This window comes from Stenella coeruleoalba (genome assembly GCF_951394435.1).
Source record: "Stenella coeruleoalba genome assembly, chromosome: 5".
In the NCBI taxonomy this organism is placed as follows: Eukaryota; Metazoa; Chordata; class Mammalia; order Artiodactyla; family Delphinidae; genus Stenella; species Stenella coeruleoalba.
This window is the reverse complement of record NC_137150.1, coordinates 64,669,899-64,689,163: the sequence shown is the minus strand read 5'-3', so window position 1 is coordinate 64,689,163 and position 19,265 is coordinate 64,669,899. Positions and strand designations below refer to the sequence as shown.

The following is a 19,265-nucleotide window of genomic DNA, read 5'->3' as shown; positions in this document are numbered from 1 at the left end:
AATATCCCTAAGATAGTTGATGTTCATAACAATGTCCCTGGATCACCAAGAAGGATTAGCATGTTTTACCTGAGAAAGCAGGGATTTGAATAAAGCTCTTTAAAAAGCATTATACCCTGCTACCCCGGAAAAAATTTTTTTAGTCATAGCTAGGTAAAAACTTCAGCTACCTGGAAAACTCAGATCAGCAAAACAGCAAAACAGCTGTGATGTTCAAGGAAGTGACATTTCAGCTGTGTGCAGATAGGCACATTCTGTAGCAATAAGGCTGGTGTGAGTTGGGCTAGTATCTGCAGAGAAGAGGAAAAAATAGCAAAGCTATGATCTCATTTTCTGTTTACACTTCAGTTCCCAAAGTTAGTGATTAATTGTCCTTGTGTTTTGTTGCCAGGGCAAATTGTTTTTCTTTAAAACTCCCACTTATTTTAAATAAATAAATCATTAGTTTCAAAACAGAAGTGTCAAATGTTAAGATACTTCTGACATACTAAACTAATGAACAAAACAATGAATTCATTAGAAGCTACTAGAGATAGGCAGCCTTTGAGAACTTTCTTTAATGACTTTGAAAGGCAGCAGAAATCATTCTTGGTCAGAGATTTTTCTCATGCATCTTGGTTAAAATACCAATCTAGAGGTTGCAAACAGAAACACTACTTTAAAAGGATGGCGGTAGGTGTAAATGATAGAGTGGTAGGTAGGCCAAGTATTGGTAGTCAAATAAATATACCAACCAGCTACAACGCTGTGCTTCCCAAACCAAACACATAAATTCTGCTTTAGGCAATCAGTTTAGAATCTCTCCTTGGCTCTCTGAATTTACCCAGGGCCTCAGACTCTTGCAAAGTAGGAATTCTTTAGCAAATAGGCAATATTTGCATCTGAGTCTTAACACAAATGCACCTATTTCTGGGTGACTCCAGTAGTTTCTGTATTATTAAGACTACCTATTAAATACAGTTCTGATTACGTCTTCCCTTTACTCACAGAATTGAGTCACTTGTTATTATGTCATTCAAGGTCAACTGTAATCTAGTTTCCACTTATTCCTCCAAATATATCTCCTCCTACAATCCCCACAGACTCCCTGGCATCTCATTGTTCTCAGAATATGTCTTGCACTTTTAGTTCTTAATGACAAATATTTATTGGGTAACTGCTATGTTCTAGGTCCTGCACCATGCACTGAAGATACATCTATGAAGAAAAGAATCTGAAAAAGAATAGATGCATACATATGTATAACTGAATCACTTTGTTGTACACCTGAAAATAACACATTATTAAGCAACTATACTTCAATAAAAATAATGAAAAGCATATACAATTTTTTTAAAACTTCCACTTCTGATACAGATATTGTATCATTTTATAAATAAAACTCAGATATATCAATAAGTAATTAATTAAGTAATCAAGTAATTAATTAATTAAAGTCTCACTCTCTTGCAGCATACATTCTAACGGGGATCCTTCACCTCCTTCTGAGTGCATCCTCAATGAGACACTCGTCACACTGTATGATAGCTCTGTCTCTGTTTTTCTCCCCCTGAACACTGCCTCCCCGTGACAGTTGTGTGTCTTACTCATCTCCCATCATCCCCACCCCACGCTTTGCTCTGTGGCAGGCACACACTGAATGTTCAATGAATGACTTATATTGTGTATAAACTTTCTTTTCCTGGAAATGTAAGTTCCTGTTGCGTATAGAATCTGTGAGATTATCTAGCTCTTATTTATTCTATTATCCAATGTTAAAATTTATTTATTTTAACATTGAGCTATTTTTAACAAATAAGCCATTTTGTTGTCAACAGGAATGACAAATGCCAAGCTACTTTTGATGGACCTAAACAAAACGAGTGAAACAGTGGCTGGACGGCCACATTGACTTAACCTATAATGTGTTTTTCCTCAAATCCCAGAATCCCTAAACCCCTTTCTCTGGCTTTCCCCGGCTGCCTGGGCTACTTGTGGGCAGCCCCTCCGTCCTTTCTCCTGGAGACCAGCAGAGAAGAGCTAATTTGGGAAGGTGCTCATCTTGTTCCCTTTCTCTTTGACCCTAAAGGTAGAAACTGAGGAGCAGGTGCTGGCAACCTTCTGTGGCAGGGAGACCACAGACACAGAACAGACCCCTGGCCAGGAAGTGGTCCTCTCCCCTGGCTCCTTCATGTCTATCACTTTCCGTTCAGATTTCTCCAACGAGGAGCGATTCACAGGCTTTGAGGCCCACTACATGGCTGTGGGTAAGTTAGAGAAGTGGGTGGCTCATCCCCGGGTCTCCCTTTCTCTATCAAGATTAGAAGTGCCTTGTGCTCTCTTCTTTAAAGTGAACACCTTATACTCACCACATAGATTCTACCAGTAATGTCTTCCTGCATTTGCTCTATCATTTATCTATCCATCTATCTATCCTCTATCCATTAATTCATCTTTTTTGATGCATTTCAAAATAAATTGCAGACATCAGTACTCTTCTTCCTAAATACTTTAGCATGTATATTGTTTATCTAATCTATTCACATTTTTTCCTTTTAATGTAAAATTTACATTCAATGAAATGCACAAATCTTAAGTACATTTAAATTTTCAAAAATTTATATTTGTGTCTAACACAAACTCCTAAAAAGATGTTGAGCTTTATCACTAACCCAAAAAGTTCCCTTGTGCTCCTTCCCAATTGCAACCCACTCCCACCTCCTTTAGAGGCCACAACTGTCCTGATTTTTTTCCCACCATAGATTAGCTTTGCCACTTCCAAAACTACATATAAAGGAACACATACAGAATATATTTTGTGAGGTGAGGATTTTTTTACTCAGCATAAAGTTTTTGACATTCATTCATGTTGTTGCAATGCATCAGTAATTGTTTCTTTTCCTAGCAGAGTAATTTTCCATTGTATGAATATACTGCAATCTATTTATCCATTCTCCTATTGTTGGACACCTGGGTTCTATCCATATTTGGGCTCTCAATAAAATTTCTATGAACCTTTTTGTACAAGCCATTTTGCAAACATGTTTTCACTTCTGCAGGGTATAGATCTAGGAGCAGAATTGCTGAGTCATAGGGTAGGTGTATGTTTAGTTCTATAAGAAATTGTCAAACTTTTTCCAAAGTGTTTGCACCATTTTGTATCTCTCCACCAACGTATGAGAGTTCTGGCTGCTCCTTATCCTCACCAACATTTGATGTTATCAATTAAAAAATGTTTAACCATTCCGTGGGGTATGTAGTGGTACTTCATTATGGTTTTAATTTGCATTTCCCTGGTGCCTAGTGATGCTGAGCATCTTTTCATGTGCTTCATGGCCATTCCTGTATCTTTTGGGAAGGAATATATGTTCCAATTTTTAAACTGGGTTGAGAACATACATCTTTTTATCCTTGTATTTCCAACGCCTAGGATAGGGCTTGACCCCCATAGGGACTTAGAAAGAGAGAAGCAGCATGGAGGAGAGGTTAAGAGCCCGGATTCTAGAGCCAGCCCACCTTGATTTGAATGCTGACTCCACCACTTAACTCTTGGTGTGACTCGGAGTAAGTTCTGTAATGGCTCTAAGTCTCAGCTTCATCATCTATAGAAAGGGGATCATAATGGTCCTGCTTACTATTATCACAACTGTTAGAGAACAGTGGCACCACCAGGAGTCAGGTTGCCTGGGTTTCAACCAGGCTCTCTGTGATCTTGGGTAAGTCTCTTCATTTGTAAATGGAGATAGTGGCTACTTATGGGCCTTCGGTGAGGCTTAAATGAGGGATGCAGGAACCTCCCAACACAGTGAGTGGCCCATACTGAGTGCTCTGTAGATGTTGGCTGTTGTCTTCACCATCACACATGAACTGGTTGACTGAGAGGCTCTACCTGCCCCGCAGATGTGGACGAGTGCATGGAGCGGGAAGACGAGGAGCTGTCCTGTGACCACTACTGCCATAACTACATCGGCGGCTACTACTGCTCCTGCCGCTTCGGCTACATCCTCCACACAGACAACAGGACCTGCCGAGGTGGGGCCCAGCGATGATTCTGTGCATCACCATTACGCGCCATATTTTCCGATAAGATTAGGGGAGGCTCAGAGGAAGGACAGATGTGCAGTAGGGATGATTTAAAATGAAATCAGAGAGCTGTGCCTCAGATACCACAGGGATAAAGATGCTGAAATGCCCACCAGCCTGGAAGTCGGGTTCAGGTTCTCAGAGGACCGCATTTCAGAAGCCCTAGCCTCTAGTCCATCTTTCTTCCTGGGCAGCAGGAATTTCTGCTCCTTAGTCCCTATTTCCTCTTCTACTGTAAGTAACTGGCCAAGTCAAGGGAAAACCCAGGTTTCCCAGTCCTGAACCATAAACTAGGCTTCACCCACTAGGTCCTTTTTTCCTGCTCTTTCATGGCCCCTCAAGTTCCTCTGTTGATAGAGAGAACCTCAGTGCAAGGGAGAGAAGAGGGAAGAGAGAGGCAAAGACAGAGGTGGCAAGAAAACGTCCCATTCCTTCTAGCTCCCTTTGCTTTCACCTCTCATCAGTGCGCCTTCTCTGCCACAGTCTCCAGGCTGAGGCAGGGGTGGAGAAATAGGAGGACTCGGCCACTTTCCATGAAGACCTCCTGGCTAGCAGGTAATAGCCACATAGGAAAATGGTAAAATGTAGTAAGTGCTGTAAAAGAAGTGTGGACATGGTACCATCAGACCTGAGTCTGCACAGAGCAGTGAGCAAGCACTTCTCAGAGATGGTGCCCTTGATGAAGGAGAAATAACAAGGAAAGGAGGGAGGGCACTCCAGGCAGAGAGAACAGCTTCTGCAAACGTACAGAAGCATGACAGAATTTGGAATGTTTGGGGAATTGCCAGTAGATTAGTATGACTTCAGGGTAAGGATCTGCGTTTTAGAAAGATCACTTGGAAGCTGAGTGAGGGATCATTGGAGAAGGGAAAGGCTGGAAACAAGAATTTTTTTTCCTTTCTCCTTCAAAAACTTCTACTTACTTCCAAATAAAACCCTATAGGACCCATCAGTACAAAGCAGGCACATAACAGGAGTTTTCTTGAACAGGGTTGTATTTTCCATGGTTTTCATTCAGTAAGTATTTATTGAGTATCTACTATGTGCTGAGTACAGAGGGGCTAAGAATGAGCAATGTTTCCCAATCCTGTTTTTCATTTTCACTTCTGCCCCCAGGAGCGTTTTTAAACATTCTCTTCCTAATTGCCTCACCCATGAAATTTTAATACCACAGACATACCGTATATATGCTTATGCACTGTATGTCTATCTGTGTATTATGCATAAAAAGAGTAACGACTCCCCCTCCGAAAGAACCAATTTTGGTCCCCTTAGGGGCGATATTCTCCCCATGAAAGTGGTTGGTGTAGAAAAGGAAAGCTTCGGGATTCAGAAGCCACTCTAAACCTTGTTCTGCAGCTCATAGCTGTGGGACTTCAGGTTAGTCACGCCCCCTTTCTGGCGGCAGTTTTCTCGTTTACAAATAAGCAGGATAAACAAAGGCTTAGGAAGAATTGTCATGCCAGAGCCAGGATGGGTCAGCCCAAGGACAATGGTTCAGTGGCAAACAACAGGGCCTTGGCAGGGCTCAGCCATGGCCAGGATCCAGGACCCTGGGTGCTGGGTTGCAGCTGTGGTGAGGAACAGAGCAGAATCCCTGAGCTCAGGGAACTTACAGTCTAGTGGAGACAGGAAGATCCACTGACAAATATATTTCATACTGGCAAGCAGTGGTCAGTAGCATGAAGAGAAACAAAAGCAAGACCAGGGCCAGAGAGTGAAGGTACATGTGAAGGTCCTGTGTTATATGAGGGATCCAGGAAGGCTTTGAGCAGAGACCCCAGGGAGTCCTGGGCTGAGGGGAGAGCAGGACAAAAGAAGACCAGACTTTCGACCAGACCACTCCATCTCAGACCCCTCCAGCCCCCGACAAAGACCAGAGAATTTGCCAAGAAAGTTTATCACACTCACTGCCTTTGAGTATTGACTCTGCAAATTACTGGGTGTGTGACCTTGGTTAAATCACTTCCCCTCACTAAACTGCAGCTTCTCCATCTGTAAAATGGGGATAATGATTCCTTCCCCATTTGCGTCTCAGGACCACTGGGAAAATTGTACAGTAGCCAATAAGAAAGGGGTTGCTGTGGCCATGGGTGTGGTGTGCCACTTTGCTCCGGTGTGTTTCCCACAGTGGAGTGCAGTGACAACCTCTTCACGCAGAGGACTGGCGTGATCACCAGCCCCGACTTCCCCAGCCCTTACCCTAAGAGCTCCGAATGCGTCTACACCATTGAGCTGGAGGAGGGTTTCATGATCACCCTGCAGTTTGAGGACATTTTCGACATTGAGGACCATCCTGAGGTGTCCTGCCCCTATGACTACATCAAGGTAAGAAGACAGTGGGCATAAGCCCTGGGAATGCTGGAAAATCTTGGATGAATTGGGAAAATTGACATTCTTGGCCCTCCCTTCTTCCAGGAGAGGGGGCCAAGCAGGTTTCTTCCTAAAAATAATTATTTAAAATAACATCTACCAGCTTAATTGGATCCAGTCTAGGGATCTGCCCTGTTCCCAAACTAGCCCTTTGACCACCTGCAAAATCCCTTCTGCCAGGTAACATAACATCATCATGAAGTAACACCAGGGTGAAGGTCATGGGGACCGTCTTAGAACTCTGTCTACCACACAGCACATCTGGGAGCTATGCTATGAGCCTTATCCAGGCACGTAACCTCTTGGGGCTTCACTTTGCCCCCTTGCCACAGTAAGGCTGACAAGATGAAGATGTACCCAGGATTATAGAATTCATCAAATGAGGGTTAAAGAGTGCTGGTCCTCAGAGGTAGAAGGAGAAAGAGTTAAAGGCATAGGCAGGACCGGGCCTGGGAGCTGGGCAATCCGGACCAGCCCAGAGTGCGTCTTCCCGTCTCTCCATCCCCGATGCCTACGTCTGAGTGTAAACCCTGCTCTCTTCCGGTCAACTGCAAAGCTACCTGGCGGGTTTGCTGGCTTCCACTCTTGCTCTACACGGTCTGCTCTCTCATAGAATCCATGGTAAACTCTATGAAAGCCAGGTTACATCAAGATTGTATTTGGAGTAAACATAAATTCCTCAGCACAATATGGCCCTTGTCTGCCTTTCCAACCTCAAGCCAGGGCATTCCCTCTGTTCCAGCCCCACTGGCTTCCTTCCCGTTCTTTTATTTATTTATTTATTTTTAATTTTTTTTAACATCTTTATTGGGGTATAATTGCTTTACAATGGTGTGTTAGTTTCTGCTCTATAACAAAGTGAATCAGCTATATGTATATATATATCCCCATACCTTCTCCCTCTTGCGTCTCCCTCCCACCCTCCCTATCCCACCCCTCTAGGTGGTCACAAAGCACCGAGCTGATCTCCCTGTGCTATGTGGCTGCTTCCCACTAGCTATCGGTTTTACATTTGGTAGTGTATATATGTCCATGCCACTCTCTCACTTCGTCCCAGCTTACCCTTCCCCCTCCCCGTGGCCTCAAGTCCATTCTCTACTCTGCGTCTTTATTCCTGTCCTGCCCCTAGGTTCTTCAGAACCATTTTTTTTTTAAGATTCCGTATATATGTGTTAGCATACGGTATTTATTTTTCTCTTTCTGACTTACTCCCCTTTGTATGACAGACTCTAGGTCCATCCGCCTCACTACAAATAACTCAATTTCGTTTCTTTTATGGCTGAGTAATATTCCATTGTATATATGTGCCACATCTTCTTTATCCATTCGTCTGTCAATGGGCATTTAGGTTGCTTCCATGTCCTGGCTATTGTAAATAGAGCTGCAGTGAACATTGTGGTACATGACTCTTTTTGAATTATGGTTTTCTCTGGGTATATGCCCAGTAGTGGGATTGCTGGGTCGTATGGTAATTCTATTTTTAGTTTTTTAAGGAACCTCCATACTGTACTCCATAGTGGCTGTATCAATTTACATTCCCACAAACAGTGCAGGAGGGTTCCCTTTTCTCCACAACCCCTCCAGCATTTATTGTCTGTACAGATTGCCAACAAACACATGAAAGGATGCTCAACATCACTAATCGTTAGAGAAATGCAAATCCTTCCTGTTCTTGATACTTGCCAGGCTCTTTCCCACCTTTGGCCTCAACCTTCATATAAGTTGTTTTCACTGCCTGAAAAGTATTCTTCCCTCCTCTTCCAATGAGAAGCTCCTTCTCATCCTACATGTTTCAAATCCAATGTCACCTCCTCAAAGAGGCCTTCCCTGACTTCCTATTTAAAGTTATTATCTATTATATTAATGATGAATTATACAAACTACATAGATGGGCTTCCCTGGTGGCGCAGTGGTTGAGAGTCTGCCTGCCGATGCAGGGGACATGGGCTCGTGCCCCGGTACGGGAAGATCCCACATGCCGCGGAGCAGCTGGGCCCGTGAGCCGTGGCCGCTGAGCCTGCGCGTCCGGAGCCTGTGCTCTGCAATGGGAGGCCACAACAGTGAGAGGCCCGCGTACCGCAAACAAACAAACAAACAGACAAACAAACTACATAGATTTTACTACATAAACATATAGCATATATTTATATTATATCTATACATCATCCTGATTATTTTTATAATGCTTACCAAAGCCCGTAATTATTTTGTTTATTATCCATTAGTCTGCCCCGACTAGGCTGCAGGGTCTTTGAGAACGGAGGCCTTTTCTGTCCTGTGCACCTGGACAGGGCTCTTCTCCTTCCTGAGCCATAATAGATTCATCTGTGAGCAGAGGATTATCAGCCCGCCTTGTCCACTTCCAGGGTCATTGTAAATTGTAAATGGGAGAGTGGAGATGGAGCCCTTTGGTGAATGGTAATGCCCACTAAAAATGTGAGTGAACACCATGGGCTCACATTGAAGCTTCCAGAAAACCCCGGGTGCAGTGTAGAGACAATCCCTGCCACAGCCTCTGCCACTCAGGTGTGACCCTGCTTTTTCTCTGTCTTGCCCCTCACAGATTAAAACCGGTCCAAAAGTTCTGGGGCCCTTCTGTGGAGAGAAAGCCCCAGAACCCATCAATACCCAGAGCCACAGCGTTCAGATCCTGTTCCGCAGTGACAACTCAGGCGAGAACCGGGGCTGGAGGCTGTTGTACAGGGCAACAGGTAACACGGCCTCTCCCCTCCTGGGTCACACTTGGCTCCCATGCTCAGCCCTCATGGGGCAGTGGCCACGTGGTGAGGGGGAGCAGGCCTGGGGCTCCTCCTGGGATGTGGCAGAACTCCCAACTCTGCCAGTGAGCAGCTTGGGACCGAGGCAAATTCTCTTTGCTGACTCAGTTTCCCATCTGTAAAATGGGCGCAAGGGCAGCAACGATGGTGGGTTTGGACTAGATGTAGATTTCAAAACTGGCTGCACTTCAGAATCACATGAGGAGATTTAAAAAAAAAAAAAAAAACTGTTTCCTGAACTTCACCCCTTCACGCTGTGATTCACTGGGCGTGGGGAGGACCCCTCCAGTGCCAGCCCTCCTCACGTCTGGGGCAGGAATTTGGGTGAGAGTCTGTAGCTCAAAATGTTTCACCATGGCCGTCTGCCTCCATGTGTCCCCCAGACTGACAAAGCCCACAAGCCTCATTCCCCAGTACCTCAAGGCACTCAGTCCTGGTCCATACCCTGCTGGAGGTATTTGATCCAACGGGCCTGCAGTAACTCGAGGAAGAAGTGGGTAGACATCAGCGACAAGACCACAGCTGTGTGTGACTAATCCAGTTCAGAGACTGTCCTGGACTTGCCTGCATCATCACATTTAGTGCCTGCTTGTGGGGAGAGGCAGGAAGAGGATATTAACAAAGGAGAGTTTGTCCAGGAAGGAGGAATCCTATCCAATTTAGCCTTTTGAAGAGAGGGCTCAGGGGCATATAATCACAGTCTCTCTAACACTTTGAAGAATGGTCTTGGGAAGAAAGAGTGGGGTCATCGTGCGTGACCCAAAAGAGCAAACTATGCCCACTGAGTAAAAATTACAAGGGTATAAATTTCAGTTGAATATGAAAATTCTGTTCCTTTAATCAGAGGAGTCTAGTATGAAAGATACAGGTTGGGAGGTATCCAGCTCCCTGTCCCTGTAGGAATGCAAATAGATGTCTGAGGTCTACTATAGAAGATGGAAAGGGAACATTAGACAGGAGTTGCACTCAGTGACATTTAAAATCTTTTCCAACCCTGAGTTTTGATGAAATCATCTGGCCAACCACTTCATTTTACAAATGAGGAAATAGAGGTCCATGTTGGAAAGCGACCTGCTCAAGTTTCCAAAGTAAGCCTTCTTCAGGGCCTGGTAGGTCCAGGCCCCCATAGCCTGGGGGTATGGTTTTTGTGTGGCTTTTCCGCCTTCATCAGGCCTTGCATTCTAAGGAATGGCCTCTCGTGTCCAGACTTTTCTTTGTTTTCTCACCTTCTCCTTTCATTGTTCCCCACTAGGGAATGAGTGCCCCAAGCTGCAGCCTCCTGTCCATGGGAATATCGAGCCCTTGCAAGCCAAGTACTTTTTCAAAGACCAGGTGCTCATCAGCTGTGACACAGGCCACAAAGTGCTGAAGGTACAGGGTCCTGCCGGGGGAGGGAGGTCATCCAGGCCAGAGAAGTTCTCCAGAGCCTCCCAGGGCAGGTGGGCTTCTAGAGCTTGTCCTGGTCCCACCACAGTATTTCCTACCTTCTCCATAAACCTCCAAAATGCATCAGAGATTCCAGTCTTGTGAAAATTCAAAGTGTGTGTCCCAGACTCTCATTCCTGAAGGTGACACAAAAGTCAGAGCAAATCAAATCCATGCAGCCCGATAACCAGTACAAACAACATTAACAAAGTTTGTCAGGCTTTTGGGGGGGACCTGGGATAGAAGTAGAGATTTTGAAGGTGGCAGGTAGGCATTGCTTGCTCTCTGAAACAGTCGTTCTCCTAGGAACCCCATGGTTAACTTAAAAACAACAACAGAAACAAAATCACCTCCCAACCCCACCTGAGATCAATTCAAGCAGAATCTCTGGGGCGGGGGGGTCCCAGTGACTGTTCTCTGTTAAGTTGCCCAGGTGAGTCTGATGTGAGCCAAGCTAGTGGACCGCTGCCCTCAGGGAACGATCATCCAAGTGAGGGCCCCATGACATCAGCACATCACTTGTTAGAAATGCAAAGCTGTGGTCCCCAGGCCAGACCCACTGATTCAGAAGGGCCCAGCTACCTGTGCAAAAGCCCTCAGGGGCTCAGGTTGCTGCCGCTCACTCAGGTTTGAGAGCTGCTGCTCTGAAGGAGTCACGGGTCCAGGTTTCCCTTCAGAGACAGCCTCCCGGACCCCTTCTTGCACACAGTCCTGGCCTGTCTCCAGAGTAGGAGCGGGGGGATACGAATTCAGCATCTGTCTTCCCCTTAGCTTCAAGCCCTTGGAGGCCCACGGTTGGGAAAGTTCAGGGGAGGGCAGCCACCTTTGCTGTTCGAGCTGCTTTCACTGGGAAAAACCACAGACACCACCGTTCCTCCTTCTTCCCATACCTCCTTCATGTTTCTTCCCAGGATAATGTGGAGATGGACACGTTCCAGATCGAGTGTCTGAAGGATGGGACGTGGAGTAACAAGATTCCCACCTGTAAAAGTAAGAAAACACAATCGGTTGATTCTAAGGCTCATGAGCTCCCCAGCACTGGTGGGGTCCGAGCAGAGCCCACACAAGGGGGGAAACCTGGCAGGTACCGTCTGAGCGGGTTAGGGCAGGAATTCCACAGGCACATCGGGGTTGGACGAAAGTTTATTAATGTTTCTTTCAGCAATAAGATGTTAGAATTCCAAAAGGACCTTGTGGGTCCCAGTTTGTTTTCTAAATGCTAATTTTACCTCTGCCTGCAGGCAGGTTGCCAGATTTGCTAAAGGAATAGCTTGTTTCCAGGTTCGAAACTAGCTCTGGCGATTGCTAATTCAGGTAACTATTTTGGCACTGGTGCCCAGAGCCCAGTGACCTTGCCAGCCTTTACGTGGCCATCAGCTATATCCACTGTCTGCTGGGACAGCTCATGAGCTGGGGCTGTGCAGGAAGGGCTGTGCGGTCAACACAGTGAAGCAGAGGGTCCAGTTCTGCACTGGTTCTTGGGACCCAGAGTTCTTGCCTTGGCTCTGCTCCTAAGCCACGCTGTGACCAGGGACAAGATCCTTCACCTCAGCTGTAAAGATTTTGGATTAGCTCTAGAATATATCCCACTGGTTCGGAAATAATGTCATCCCTATAAATCGCCTAGTGAGCTTGTAAAAATACAAATCACCGGCCACCACGCCCTCTGCCCCTGACCGGGTGGTTTCAGTGCAAGACGTGTAAGGACCACAATTTTAGAAAACTTATCTGTGGCAACAGTGATGAGAGGAGGCCTGGCGACAGAAAGGGAAGAGAAAAGAGGGAGGGAGGGAAGGAGAGTATATTTTCGAATGGAGAGGTGAGGAGTTGAGAATTAGGGTGGGTCTTGCCCAGCCCCATTTCATGACCTCATATAAACTTTAGAGTGTTGTCCTCTTCCCTTCTAATAAATGGCTTGGGTCCAGTAGGCAGGCGGATCCACTCCCACTGCCCCAGGGGGACACTGTCAGGGTGGGGCTCCCCTGAGGCAAATCCCAGGCATAATTTTGGAGCAGAAAGTGCTTGTTTTCAATTTTCTTTTCTATATGATGATGAGGCTGGAGTCAGCCCAGTGTGGGAAATGGGTGCACTTTATGGCTGCGACAAAAAGTCTCCACAGACACTTACTGGATGCCCGTGCAGAGGTCCACAGGGAATTCAGATGGAAAAGACAAGGCCCAGGCATTGAAGAACTAAATGCCAACAGACACATCTGCCACCTCCTGCAACACGTGGCTCGTGTGTGGTGCTGTAACTAAGTTCTGTGTGAAGCACTTTGCAGAACAGGGCAAGGAGGCGGTCTGAAGGACGAGGCAGAGGATGAGGGGTAGAGAGGACAGGGTGTTGCTTTGGAGACAGGAATTTCTAGATTCAAATCCAGACCCCACCAGTTAAATATGCATGAACACTTGACTGAGACTGATTTGGCCTGAGTTTCCTGCATTCTTGATTATTCTGTGGACTGAGTTAATGTACGTATCACACCCATGGAGCACCAGGAATAAGTAAAAGCTCTGCAGAAGCTTGTTTCTTTCTCCTACCCAACCGCTTCGTAGGAAGAGGTTTGGTTTCTCTCATTCACACTCTTAGAAAGTAGGAAACGGTAATAATTTTTTGTCCCTGATGAAACACACACTTTTTTTTCTTTTTTTTGCGGTACGCGGGCCTCTCACTGTTGTGGCCTCTCCCGTTGCGGAGCACAGGCTCCGGACGCGCAGGCTCAGCGGCTGTGACTCACGGGCCCAGCTGCTCCGCGGCATGTGGGATCTTCCCAGACCAGGGCACGAACCCATGTCCCCTGCATCGGCAGGCAGACTCTCAACCACTGCGCCACCAGGGAAGCCCGAAACACACACTTTTTATTGTCACAGAAGTATTGATAGAGTAAGGCACTAATGTATCTGCTGGTGCTCTTTTATGTGACGTATGCTAGTATACAAAGGTATGCTGTCATTTTGTACTAAAGAAAAGAGGAATTTTTCCTCCCTAATATGGCCTGGTTCTCCCAGCATAGCCTGAATCAGGACTATTAGACTCCCCACTCAGACACACCCGGCATCTCTGCTTGTTCACTGAGGAGGTATTTATTGAGTACTTTTGTCCCAGGCATGTGCTGGGTCCTAGGGGAGATGCAAAAAAGACAAAAAAGACTGAGAAGTTGTGAGTCCCCAGGGACTGTGGGGAAAGCAGTTGGGAACAGACAGAAGTGTGTGTGTGCAGTGAAGAGACTTGCACCAAAACAGGAAGTGGGAATTCTGGGCTGTGGTTCTGGCCCTGCGTCCACCTTGCTGGGTGACCCCAAACAAGTCCTGCTGTACTCTGATTCCATCTGCCAAATGAGGGTTTGGACCAGATGAATGCAAAGCTTGCTGCATGGGCAGAATGTTATCATTGCCATGAGCCAGGATTTATGACTGTGCAAATTCTCAGAATGGTACGCATTCCACAATCCCAAGCTGTCCTTCACACTGGCTGTACCTACACTATGCATTCTTAATCGATTCTGGTGGAGTGATTTCTGTATTTCCTGCAGCAACTGTTTCTGCTTTGCTTGCTAATTTTTCTTTCTCTTCTTTCTCTCTCTCCCTCCTTCTCTCTGCTTCCTTTCTCTTTACCTCCTGACCCCTCTTTGATCTTCATCATGGTGGCAGAAACGGAAATGGATGTGGAGAGCGAACCTGAGTCAGAGCAAGTGGCAGAGTGAATGGCGGGACCCCACACAGTGCAGACATCCAGGAATGGACCACTCACAAGACCCCTGGGTCCCAGAGCTCCTCCATCCCTCCCCATCCTGCCAACACTCCATTTCCCATTTCAGTGCGGATTAGAATGGATGCTGAACAAGGCAACACAGGCCTAAGCAGTTGAAACCGCGTCGTATATAACAGCTCTCCTTTTGAGGGTTCACCCATCATACAAACATTATGCTGAAAAGATAATGAAAAGATAATGGGGGATTTTTTTTAGCACTTCTGTGTGGACTATACTCTTATCAAAGGAAAAATGGCTTTCATTCTAGAGACATTCACATGGTCTTAGGTAGACCAGGTCAAAGTGGGCCCTGATTTCCACTCCACACTTCAAGTTTAAATGGGCCAAAATGCCTGTGACTTTATGACTTTAATATTTGTCCCCATTGCTACTTTCTTAACAACCATGAGTAGGTGAAACTAACAATAACTCATATAGCATGGATTTTTAGGAAACCTAGACCTATTCTCATGCCCAAGAGTTTCTCTTCCACCTGTACCTAACACAGGGCTGAAGTTCCATCATCAGAAGATCTTTCCTCTGGGGTTTACAAATTTTGCATTTCTGAAAATTCCCTAATTAAAGTTGTTCAAAAGATAGGCATCACGCTTGAAAGCAGCAGTCCTCAGCTCTGGTGCCATGGGACATCAGTGGGTCATAAATAATGATAAAGAAAGGGCTGTGGAGGGTGGGAATCTCTGCTTCAGCCTGAACAAAATCTGGGTAGACATATCAGAGCACCCCTGCATTACATTGTGACTGCTCAGTCTATTTGCTGATTGAATGGCCTCTTGATGAAGGTAGAATCCTGCAAAGTCGGACAATGAATGGTCCGGAGACTGCAGCACCATCCTAGGTCAAGGGCACCCTTGAGAGAGGAGATGGGGCAATCACTAAAGATAAGCATCAGTGGGATCAATATTTTTAAGACCACAAAGTATAACAGGTCTTGTACTCAGTGTGAGAGAGGGGATCGTAATTTAGATGGAAGATATGATATAAAACCAAATAATTGCAATACCAGGCAACTTAAGATACATGCCTCAGAGAGCAGTGAATAAAGGGCCATGCAAGGAGACATGAGGAAGCGGCCCTATCCAATTAGAAGAATGAGAAAAGCCTTTCAAGAAGCAGCGATGTTCGATCAAGGCCTGGAGGGTGGCCAGAGCATGAACCACAGGGTTTCCTGTGTAGGGAAAGCAGCAGCACAGTGAGGGGTGTGTGACACTGGAATGCAAGGGCACGGCAGGAGGGACGAAGATGAAAGTGGGGTGGGGCAGGTCAGGGGCATCCCTGGGACCTGAGGGCCAGGTGAGCTGATTGTGTCTGGTTCCCTAGGAAGCCCCAAGACTGTGTCAGTGTATCCTCAGGGCGGCAGGGCAAGAAAGACATGTCTGAAGGGAAGTAAATGGCAGGAAGAGTGACAGTGGAGACAGGGTGTGGGTGGCACAACCCAACCCAGAGACTGATGAGAATGGGAGGCCAAAGGAAAGGGGAAAGAAAGAGCGTTTTGATCCCAGAGTGTGGAAGTGGCCAGACACAGTTTAGAGAAGATGATGAGACCCTTTCCCAAGCAAAGAAGATGGACTAACTGAGGAAGCAGGGTCTGGATCTAGCATCTTGGATTGTGGCAGGCAGAACTCAAAGGGCCTTCGGAACGGGAAGCTGTCTCTAGGTCCCAGAGACGCATGGCTCTTTGCCTGCCACTGTAGACTCGGGGAGAAGGTTCACCTCTTCCCCACTCACTATACCCAAGCTGAAATGACCCTCTGTTTTCCACTATCTGTCACCCCCTCTGTCTGGTTGTAAAACCAGCTTCATCAGTGGGCAAAGTTACTTCTCTGGAGTAAAGTGAAAGCAGGCTCTCCGTCCAGACAATCTCTCTGCACCAGTGCTGGCCGCGTACAGGCTCTCAACGGCCTGACCACCTAGCCATGTCTATAACTGACTCTGGAATCCTCCACCCAGAACTAGGTATTAGGTCTTGAGGATAATTTGGGCAAAATATATTGCTAGACCGAAGTTAAGGGACTCAAGAGTAATACAAAGATCCAGGCACTAATCAATGGTATTTCTTAAAAAAGGAAGAAAAATCTGCTTAGAGACTCTGCAGGAAAATTCTTTTAAAATTGTTTATAGCTTTAGATAGTAAATATTATTGCCTCTTGTTATCATAGTGCTGACCCTTACATGCTTTCTCCTCAGAGTAGAAGGGTGTCTCTACCTTTGGGAGATCAAAACAAATGGGAGCGATTTGTCCAGGGGGATTGGAGGCCAGGAAACAACACTAACCAGTTCTCTTGGCGTTTGCCTTCCTTGTAGATAGGAGGTACCTGCCTGCTTTTACTCCCATGCTTCATCCTTCTCCTCCACCCTGAAGGGTCTTAGAATCATCTGTATTTTCAGTTAGATAGCTCTCTGTTCAATCAAAAATGTAAATTTGGAGTCCTAAAGTTAAAAATCACAATTTCTGAATAGCGTCTCAGGCCTAAATTGCCCCTGTCTCTGTTTCCCGAGGTGACCAGGTGAAATTCAGGAGGAGGGAAACTCTGGCTTTAGAATATGATCCTCTGAAATTATCAGAAGATGGATAGCTAATGTCCACCATTACCCAGCTAATATTGATTACAGGCCGTTTTCACTAGAAAACAGGTCCTAAGAACTGTGAGTCTGGTTTACTTAAAAAAAACACTGAGTTTAAGGTCAGGTCTGGTTCTCTGACTGTAATTCACTATGTGACCTTAGACCAGTCAAGTCTCCCCCCTGGGCTCATCTGTAAGTAAAGATGATGTTCTAGGTTGCCTGACTTCAGGTTCCTTTCCACCTGCGAAGTTCTGAGTCCTCTGGGATTCTTCAATGCTGGCAGAGGCTGTTTGAACTAAGATTAGGATTTCCTTAGACATGAGCACCATCTTCTAACAAAGGCCCCTGAAGAGACATTGACAAATTGGGTCCTCAGCCCCTGACCTGGCTCCTGGCACACTCGTGCTGGACTGGCAAGCTCTCCTAAGATCACCTCTGAGGAGCAGGCATCTTTGGTCTTGCCCTACAGCCAGCCCCAACGTCCAGCCACCAACAACCAGGGAAAATGAGTAGGTGAAGACTAAAAGTTGGTCCCTCCTGACCCCCCTTCTGCCTTCTGTGCCTGCAGAGAGCCAGCAGGGTGCGGCTGTGTACTCATGCAGGAGCTGGGTTTCTTTTTGTTTGTACTTTTTTATGCCAAGCTCCAAAGTGAGCACAATAATTGCTCTTACTCAGCATGTGGTTGGGTCTGGAAGAACTGAAGGTTCTTTGGTTCATGTGAGCCAGAATTTTCTCACTGAGACATGGGCTTCATGCTTGGACAGAAGAGGATTGCACAATAGAACTGGAAGTCAAGGAAAGGGCCCTGGTGGGGAGAAGACTGGGATCTCCTTGAGTCTCAGCAGACCTGCCCCTGCCCTGGAATTGACACCAGGCCAGGTGAGTTGACCACACAGCAGTCATAGATGGGAGACACCCCAAATGCAGGGCCACCATGTGCATAGACTATAACGTTGCTCTCTGGAGTTGTGTGCAGTGTACAAACTGCACATCGTATGAGACACGCACCAGATGGCCCCAGGAAGAAGAGGAAGGGGTAATTGAGGGGTCTCACTCTCTTCTCTCTCAGTTGTGGACTGTGGAGCCCCAGCAGAGCTGGAAAACGGACTGGTCACATTTTCCACCAGAAACAACCTTACCACATACAAATCTGAGATCAGATACTCCTGCCAGCAGCCCTACTACAAGATGCTGCACAGTATCACAGGTGAGCCTTCCACGCTAAACCAGCGCACTCCGTCCTCACATGCTCTGGGTCTCAGGGTTAGGCTGGGGGCTGAAACAGCCAGTCTGTTGGCCACGGTTTGGGAGGAATTGGGAAGAGAAACCCTTGGAGACATGCCTCACCTCTCCCTGCCTCAGGCCTGCACCCCGAGTTAAGCTGCATGACATCCCTGTACCCACACAGACATACAGCCTCTGGCAGAGAAGGAACCCTCAAGGAGATGTGAAGGCCAGTCAGTTCTGCTTCCACCACAGACTAGCACTAAGAAAATTCTCCTAATTTCTCAAAGCCTCCAAGTCCTCCTTCCAGAAAGGGAATAGTGATAGCGCTCACAGAGCCAGCGTAAGTCTCATGAGATGGTGGGCACAAGCGTGGTTTATGAAAGGGTTTGTTAAGTGGAGAAGGGGGGGCAGAGGAAGTGCGTCACAGAGAGCTGTGTGACTAATGATGAGAGGTGCCTCCCAGGGGCTGGGCGGGGCCCCAACAGGCAGGAGTCAGATTGCTCAGAGCCTTGGACACCATACTGAAGAGCATCCTGTTTATTTTTGAGGCCAGTGGGGAGCTATTGTGATTTTGAGCAGAGATGAAACGATTCCCAGTTTAGAAAGACGTTTCAAGTTGCAGATGGGACTGGTTCAGAGAGAACGGCATCAGAAAGACTTTGGAAGGCTTGCAATGATCCACAACAGAGGAGTTAAAAATGCAGATCTATTTTCCATGTGCTATAAATCACCTATGTTCTCCTTCTTCTTCAACCTTTTCTCCCTCTCCCAGATGTATATACATGTTCTGCCCAAGGAGTCTGGATGAATGAAGTCCTGGGGAGAAGCCAGCCCACCTGCCTGCCAGGTACCTCCCCCTCAAGTTCTCTGCCTCAGGGTCTCCCATGCCAGGCCCTCGGGCCGCAGGTGCTCTGCCTGCTGATGGAGTAAGGGGTGGGGAGGTCACGATGCTTCGACTGATTTTTAAGAGATAACGTCAGAAGGGCAAAGGTCAGAAAAGCCTAGCCTCACATCTTCTCAAACCAGCCAGCCTCTATGTTCAACCTGTTCTGTCACACCAGGAGCCTT

General features: G+C 46.5%; 1 protein-coding gene across 4 annotated transcripts in view; it reads left to right on the top strand.

Moving 5' to 3' along the window:
• The window catches only part of MASP1 (MBL associated serine protease 1), a 273,190-nt gene that overhangs the window by 235,555 nt on the left and 18,370 nt on the right, over window positions 1-19,265 (top strand). For 3 of the 4 annotated variants that reach the window (XM_079921548.1, XM_079921545.1, XM_079921546.1), the window contains 8 exons: window positions 2,069-2,246; window positions 3,880-4,011; window positions 6,194-6,390; window positions 8,999-9,146; window positions 10,465-10,583; window positions 11,549-11,627; window positions 18,040-18,177; window positions 18,970-19,044. In XM_079921548.1, coding sequence (XP_079777674.1) covers window positions 2,069-2,246; window positions 3,880-4,011; window positions 6,194-6,390; window positions 8,999-9,146; window positions 10,465-10,583; window positions 11,549-11,627; window positions 18,040-18,177; window positions 18,970-19,044 — 1,066 coding nt within the window. Of the gene's footprint in view, window positions 1-2,068; window positions 2,247-3,879; window positions 4,012-6,193; window positions 6,391-8,998; window positions 9,147-10,464; window positions 10,584-11,548; window positions 11,628-14,287; window positions 14,989-18,039; window positions 18,178-18,969; window positions 19,045-19,265 lie in introns of those variants that run through there. The other variant, XM_079921547.1, reaches the window with a different exon arrangement.